This window comes from Mangifera indica, chromosome 14 (genome assembly GCF_011075055.1).
Source record: "Mangifera indica cultivar Alphonso chromosome 14, CATAS_Mindica_2.1, whole genome shotgun sequence".
Taxonomy (NCBI): Eukaryota; Viridiplantae; Streptophyta; class Magnoliopsida; order Sapindales; family Anacardiaceae; genus Mangifera; species Mangifera indica.
In genome coordinates, this window is record NC_058150.1 from 4,445,001 (window position 1) to 4,453,129 (window position 8,129).

The 8,129-nt window shown below is 34.8% G+C and overlaps 1 protein-coding gene across 1 annotated transcript; it reads right to left on the bottom strand.

The window, feature by feature from the left end:
• Positions 1–921: 921 nt before the first annotated feature.
• Positions 922–4,036, bottom strand: LOC123196015 (protein AUXIN SIGNALING F-BOX 2-like). Its single transcript, XM_044609896.1, has 3 exons — positions 2,970–4,036; positions 1,943–2,438; positions 922–1,849 (listed from the first exon to the last, which is right to left on the bottom strand). Exons 1-3 carry the CDS (start codon positions 3,434–3,436, stop codon positions 1,079–1,081), a joined length of 1,734 nt encoding a protein of 577 aa, XP_044465831.1. The 5' UTR covers positions 3,437–4,036; the 3' UTR covers positions 922–1,078.
• Between the last annotated feature and the right edge of the window lie 4,093 nt (positions 4,037–8,129).

Consider the following 8,129-nt stretch of genomic DNA (forward strand, 5'->3'; position numbering starts at 1 on the left):
TACATTTGTTAATGTATGGCTATAAGAGGTACTTTCACTGGATAAAGCTTTTGGTCTCTTATCCATGATGTAGCTTGTCAGGGGTATTTCCCATGTATTTCTATATTAAGTTTGAGTGAGTTGGGTGGGTTAAAATTTTAGTCCTATCATCTATGTATGAGTTTATCTGTTGTTAACTACACAAATATGTTTGATGACAAGGTTGATCATTTATGGCATGAAAACTTTATTATGTTACCATAATGGGGGATTGCTGAATTAAGAGTTATTTTTTCTGATAAGAAACTGAAATAGCTTATGTTGGCTGAAACACTGACAGTGACATTCCTGAGTGCTGGGTTTAGATCATTACTGAAAGGAGTTGCTTCTATATAAAATGTTGGGCTACAATTTATTTCAAACTTCTGACATGTTGTTGCTGAATCACAGCCTTCATGGACAGCGATCTTTTACATCTTGATATGTTGAATTCCTATCCTCTGTCACCAATTATGGACTGTTTTTGTATTTTGATGTCTCAAATCTCAACTATTGTCTAGTTTGTTTTGCATTGTAGTTTGACTGATTTTTGTTGCTGTTGTATGATGGAGGAATCCTGCTTCTTCCTATAATGGACAATTTACTCTTATACTTGGTTTGGCTACATTTGTTAATTGTTTAGTAAACCTGCTTTGATCAATTTCTCCATTATGGCTTGTGAATTTGGAATCTAGTCATTCTTGTTTTCCATTAATTTGATAGTGTTTGTTTGTTTGATTTGTAAACAGGATGATTCAACTTATACAGTCTCTATGTTCTTACTCTAAAATCTTTCTCCACCTTTTAGTAAGAGTTTTCCATTTTTTGATACTCTTTCTTTCATACATTGAAGCATCAAGGCCAGTATGGAATACTAACTCAAATCTATTATAATAACAAAGATTACTAGCAAATCTCTCATAAATTAAACAAAAGAGTGCATACAACTAAAATCACCAACAGCCTAGAAATCCATAAAAATCAACTGATCTAAGAGAAGCATAACTACTAAAAACAAGGAAACAATTGGGTGGCTTACACAGATGCACAGAGGTTGAATTTACAAAGTCCGCACAAACGCTGGTGCATCTTTCCTTGGCCCAACCAATGATCGATACAAGTACATCTTCCCTACTTTTTGTTTTTCATCAGCACTAAAATCAATTTGACCATCTTCATTTATGATCTCCACATTGAGCATTGGCCTATCCTCCGCAAGTGTCTGGCAGCCTCCAAGGGTAACTTCACAGGACGACATCCAAAGGGATCGCATTGTCTCATACTTTCCCACGTCCGTCAGAAGTGCTGTGTCACCAAAGGGGCAGTCCCTGATTTCTAGCTTGCGAAGCTTCTTACACCCATTCAAGACATAAAGCATTCCCTTGTCACTGTTCCCAGCAAAAGCAATTGAAAGCATTTCCAGCTGCTCAGCATACATTCCAATGTAAAGGAAAACCTGGTCAGTTAACAGTCCTGAGAGTGATAATCGCCTTAGTCGCTTGCAAGATTGAACAATTGCCCCAAAACCTTCATCCAAAGGCCGCATGGTGACAGGGTCAGGTTTTACAGGGTCAAGGGTGCACAATCTGAAGCGAGTAAAATTAGAACAATTTTTTGCCACAGTTATGAGAGCAGCATTAGTCATCTGGTAGCAGAAGTACAACAATGAATGAAGCTTTGGGCAACCAGCAGATATGGCAACCAGACCTTCCTCGGTTACAGCAGCATTGCCTCCCCCTTGGAGATCAGATGGGAAGACCCTCAATTCTTGCAACTCTTTACAAGTGGAAGCCACAACTCCCAATCCTTTATCTCCAATACAATCCAGTATCTGCAGAGATTATTGAAGTTATTATCATTCATTTCACTTTGATCAGAATTTCGTATCCAGTAACTCAAGTGTGAATAGGTTAGAAGTTCATACCCATAATCGCTCCAGTTTCCTGCAGTGCTGAATAAGCTTTATCAGATCATTTCCATGAATGCCAGGGGCATAGCTCAGATTCAAAGAGGTTAGGTTATGACAAATTGGGTGAATAGCTTGCAGGCAACGAGGAGTGACCTCCAAAAAACCTGACAAACTCCTAATTGACTTGCACCTCAGAATGGTAGCCTTTAATTTGTTGTAGGCATCAGAAGCTGGATCGTGTACAAAGGACCCAATACCCAAGTCCACTAGTTGAGGAGCTCGCATCAGTATCTTTTGGAGCACATCAAGAGGCACTGCCCGGTTTAACCTCAAACTTTTGAGATTAGGCGACCTTGCTACAAGTTTCTCAAGAGCCGCCAAATTTATATCTCCCTTGAGGCATGCAAAGTTCAGGGAGACAAGAGAAGTACAACTTTCAGGAAAGCGGCTAATCCAGTTGCCTTTATGATCCTCTACTTCATTTTCTTGTAAGTCAAGCTCTCTAAGAGACCTGAAATGCAAAGAATAAAAATAAATTTAGGCAAATCCTATAATGAATGTTACCAACAGCCTTAAAATGAGGAGCTTCCACTGAAATAGGCCAACCAAGCAAACGATATAATGATCAGTACACAATAGAAAGTTATGCGGTATGATTATCCACTAGAAACAGGTTTCCCTCAATTGAATCAAGCAGAGAGTAGCTTGCTCAATTCAAATTTAAAAACACCCCCAATGATTACTGAAATTGTAAAAAGATAGTTAACAATCTAAAGTAATAAAACCTGATAAGCATAACTTACAAATATCACAAATTCCAGGTGAACATAACTCTAATCCTTACAAATATCACAAATTCCAGGTGAACATAACTTTAATCCAACAACTAGCCATATGCACAATAGAATATGAGATTCTACAGGAAAAGAAAGCTTAAAAATCCTTAGCACAAACCCAAAAAGACCTAAAAAGAATTCAAAAGTAACAAGTCAAAACAAAGAAAGATCAAATAAAAACAAAAGCGAAAACTTTATTTTCTTACCTACAATTAGCAGCTACAGCAGCCAGCCCATCAGTGGTGAAGCCTTCACAGCTAACAAGAACCAAGGCCTTGAAATTCCCGAACGACCTCGAGAGCAATTCGAGACTCTCATCTGAAACCACCATCCTCTTCAGCCTCAACTCCTCCAACCCGACCCTTCTCTTGGCAAAAGCTTCAATCCATGGGTAAAGAATCCCGCCCCAATCTTGGGGAACCAAGCTGAAGTCCGCAAAATGTGGTTTTCCCTTTAAGGTCAACGACTTGAGCTCCGGAAACCTGGCGATCACTCTCTCCGGACTGATCGCATAACAGTTTCCGATGAACACTCTTTGTCTGCTCATTCTTTCGATTTTGTACCATGATTTACACACTAAAGACACTGCGTTTCGGTCCTTATGTGACGTTATGAAATCGAACACGTGTTCTATTACCTCATCTGGAAAATAATTCATCTTTTTTCTCAGCATTCAATCCCCAACCCACAACTTTCTTCTGCTGGAAAACAACTTTCGCGGAAAAATGACAACTGTACCGAGAAATTTTATAAAAGGATGACAAACCTTGGCTAAATAAAAACCCAGATCTAATTCAGAGGGAATCTTCCAAGGATATTTAAAATCCTTAAAAATGAGACCAGATCTAAAGATATACAACAGCTAAGTACAGAGAGATTAGAAAATGATTACAAAAGTCAATGGGATTGTTTTGCAACTCTTTACTTTGAGATTATTAAGATTAAAAGACAAAAGGGAGAAGGAACTCGAATTTTCTCCAGAAATAAAGGAAATTTTCTGTTTCTCTTTCCGTTCAGTGATCGTCCTCAAAATGATTACAACGATGAAAAAAGGTTGAAAAACAGATGAAATTCATAGATCTGAGAAAACTCAAACGTTTCCATTAGAGGAAAGTGTTAAAACTACATCGAAAATTCTATGACAAAATGGTTGGATTATCATAAGAAGAAAAACAAATCCATACAGAGAAAATCAAAACACAACGCACAGACAAGAACAGTCGTGTTTGTTTCAAGAGTTTTAACTCAGTAAGCTCAACTCAAACTCGCTGTTCTCTCTCTCTCTCTTTTTTTTGTTTTTGGTTTTTTCCTGTTGTTTGGGTTACTTATTCAACCATGGTCGAGTCAATCAACCCTGGTTTTGAATCCGACGGTTTGTGTGAAATATAAAAGGAATCTTGACCGTTGAGTCCGTATCAATGTCATGCATGTGTCATTATCTCTGGTTTCGAAGAGAACCCTTTTCTCTGCTAAAGTCTTCCTAAAGAGAAGAGTAGATAAAAAGACACTGATTTTTGTCAGAATCACGATAACGCCACGAAGTAGATAAGATTCTTGTGTTGGTACTCGCGGCCTCTGACGAAGACACATCCATGTGGGGGATGTTTAAGGTCATAATTGGAAAGATGATTGTCATTGAAAGCGAGTATAATAAAACTATAATCTCGAGAAAGGGGATCGAGTTGAAGTTTCGTCCTCAATTAAACAACTTTTTCTTCGTCAGAAAATTTACTTTTTTTTTTTATTTTTCCAGCTGTTGAGTTGTCTTGTTAAACTCATTCAACTACATATCATAAAAGGAAACTTAAACCATGAGCATTAAAAAACTTAAACTCCCGGCTATGACTTAATTAGTTAACTTTTTTTATTAAAAGTAAAAATAAAATAATTATTTTTATTATTTATATTAAAAATATATAAAATATATTTTTTTGCCCTCTAAATTTTAAATAGTAACATTTTACTCTCACCTACAATTTTTTTACTTTAAAAAATAATATTTTCATCTTCAAACTTAAGATTTTCATATTTTTTAAAGGTCAAACGACTATTTCCCACCCAAGGTATACTGTAATGACAAGTTTCCACCCTTTAACTATGAAAACACCAAATACCCACCCATGACCGATTAAATTTAACAGAACTCTAACACCTGAAAATTTTATTTCCTTTTGCCCCCCTAAACTTTAAAAACTAAAATTTTCCCTCAACCTAAGTTTTAAAAAATGACAGTTTCACCCTAGAGTTTGGTTTTGAAATCTCCGGTGACCTCTCCAACTCCATTGCCTACGACCTCTCTCTTTCGAAGCATCCTCTCCTTCCGACAATCTCTTTCCTCCCATTTAAAGGGTCGATCGACGTCGGAGACTCCTTGGGAGACGAAGACGAAGTCGTCGTCTTCCCAGAGGTCTTCTTCTGGGAAGACGAAGACAGCTTCGTCTTCATCCCCCAAGGCGTCTCCGACATCGATCGACTCTCCAAATAGGAGGAAAGAGATCGTCGGAAGGAGAGGATGTCTCGGGAGGGAGAGGTCATTGGCAATGGAGCCGAAGATTTCAAAACCAAACCCTAGGGTAAAACTGTCATTTTTTAAAGCTTAGGCTAGGGAAAAATTTTAGTTTTCAAAGTTTAGAGGGTAAAAATATATTATATTTTAGTTTATTTTTTAATATTATAGGGAAAATGATGATTTTACCCTTACCACCGTTATTTTTAACTGACTATGGGTAAATATTTGGTATTTCCATAGTTAAAGGGTGGAAACTTGTCATTACAACATACCTTGGGTGGGAAATAGTCGTTTGGCCTTTTTTAAACTCAATCATCCCTGATAACTTTTAAAAATAACAGTTTCAGTCTTACTATTCAACTTAAGCTTCTAGTGTCGTCTCCAACCTTCTCCTCCTAATGTCATTGTAAGTGGTGTAACGAAGAGACGCCACTTACCATTGCACGAGGAGAAGGAGGAAGTCGGAGATAATGTTGAAAGGGATGTTGGAAGCTGAAGTTAAAGAATAGAGGTGAAATTACTATGTTTAAAAGTTTTGAGGGGCAACTGTAATTTGAAAAAATGAAAACTCTAGGTTTGAGGGTGAAAATGTTACTTTTCAAAGTTTTAAAACTTTAAATAAGGTTGAAATTATTAGTTTTTAAAACTTATGGAAAAAAGTAACAAATTTTATACTTTTTTAATATAAATAGTAAAATAACTATTTTACCCGTATTTCTAACAGAAAAAGTTAACAGAAGTTAGATTATTAGTGAGAGTTTAGGTTTTTTAATTGTCACAGATGTGATTTTAAATTTTAGCTAAAACTTGAGTGAAAAATAGTCTTTTTCCCTATTATAAATGAGAAGTATGTAATATTTCCGAAGTCTTGATATTTAAAAATAAAAAGATATATTAATTTGAAAAGAATTAAATATCTTAAAATTATATAATTTATTGGGCCAAATGACTATTTCCCACCCAAGATTTAATGCAAATCGAATTTTTCATCTATTAACCATCGAAAATTTAAATACTCATCTTTATGTTAAATTTTACTGTTACTGTTAGAGGTAAAATTATTATTTAACAAAAATATTTTAAAAACTAAAAATTTATCACATTTATAACCCCCATGTTTAAAAACTAACAAAGTCACCTCTTCCCACCCAAAGTTTGAAAAACTTCATTCTCCCCCTAAGGTTTTTGCAGCAGCTGTCGGCAACTGGAGACGATGGCGACAATGACAACGACGTTCTCCATCCCTTCTGACTTCTCTCTTAGCTGTAGTTCATTTTTTACCATCATCAGTCATCCTCTCTCTCATTATCAATGCATGAAGAGATAAAAATTTGAGTATCTTTTTACAACGTGACAAAGAGAAGTCTCTTCATCAAGCCAATTAGTAAGGGGAGAGGACAATTGATAATGGTCGAAAATAAACTGCGACAAGAGAGAAGGAGAATGTCGTCGTCTCTAACCACCAATAGCTACTGCAAAAACCCTAGGGCCAAATGAAGTTTTGCAAACTTTGGGTAGGCGAAGGTAGGGTAAATTGTTAGCTTTAAAAATGTGGAGAAAATGTGATGAATTTATACTTTTCTAAATATTTTTATTAAAAAACAATTTACCCTTAATAATAACAATGAAATTTAATAAAATGATGGATATTTAGATTTTCAATAATTGATAGATGGAAAATTGTGTTTGTACTAAACCTTAGATGTGAAATAGTCATTTGGCCAATTTATAGAATTATAAATTCTTATTATAGATATGATAAAAAGAAAATAAATTTATAAAACTAATTAATTGTTAAAATTAAATTCCTTTGAGAATAATTGTAATTTAAATTTTATTTTCTACCACTTGTTAAAAAAAATCTATAATATAATAATATTTACAAAATATTTATATGTATTTTGTCTATCAACATTAAAATGTTTCTTATTAGAACGGATAATTAATTCAAGCAGTAATATATTTAGATTAAAATTTTGATTTATCCGTTATAATAGTTATATGATCACTGAAACCCATAATACTGTCGCATGGGAGGTCTTCTTCTTGATTAGCTCAGATTTTATGCATAGCCAGTTGATGCAGTCATAGATTTATTTATAAGTTATCTATCATACATGTATTCCCATGAGTATGTATTAAATTCATCTAGATGATTTGCTTCCTCCTTGGGGATATTACCTTTCTATTATTGGCGCCCAATAAATTGATGTGAAGATAACAAATAGCATCAATTTCACGACATCAAAGTCGACGTCTCCCATTCCCTTTGCTTTAACATGTGCATGATGTCGGCGTATATAACTAATATCTCGTTGAAGAAGTATATGTCTCTAATCCTATGGCCAATCACAAATGAGAGATATTGTTGTTTATCTAATCACCGACTAAACTATAGCCTCGTCACAAAGGTAAACTCATATAGGTTGAATTGAATGTCAACCCATTAATCATAAATTATAACTTCTCAATCGAATTCGCCTTCACCACCTCTTACATTATGAAGGAATGTACCTAAACTCTACTAAATCAGAATCATGAAAGTGTAAGAACTTTCCAAACTTGCCATTTGGAAATTTTATTTCTATTAATGCTAACCTAATACTAGCTATCGTGTCTCCCACTTGAGCCTTAAAGTGGTGTTTCTCAGGAAACCTATTTGTCCTTTTTTTTTTGTGTTTCGAAGCAATATTCTAAAAAGAAAATAAAAAGTGGTTAATTTTCATAATACATATTTTAATTAAAAATCAAGCAACAAATCTAAAATTTAAAAACTATATGTCAATAACTCTAAAATGAAAAATGTTAATTACCCAAAGTGAAATTAGAGAATATTATAAAACCCCCATCACATGTG

What these genes read in the sequence shown, in the direction of transcription:
- LOC123196015 (XM_044609896.1), bottom strand. Translation starts at nt 3,436, where the DNA reads ATGCTGAGAAAAAAGATGAATTATTTTCCAGATGAGGTAATAGAACAC. An exon ending in GCTGTAGCTGCTAATTGTAG is followed by an intron (nt 2,439 to 2,969) that starts GTAAGAAAATAA and finishes TTTGCATTTCAG; the next exon opens with GTCTCTTAGAGAGCTTGACT. An exon ending in GGAAACTGGAGCGATTATGG is followed by an intron (nt 1,850 to 1,942) that starts GTATGAACTTCT and finishes TAATCTCTGCAG; the next exon opens with ATACTGGATTGTATTGGAGA.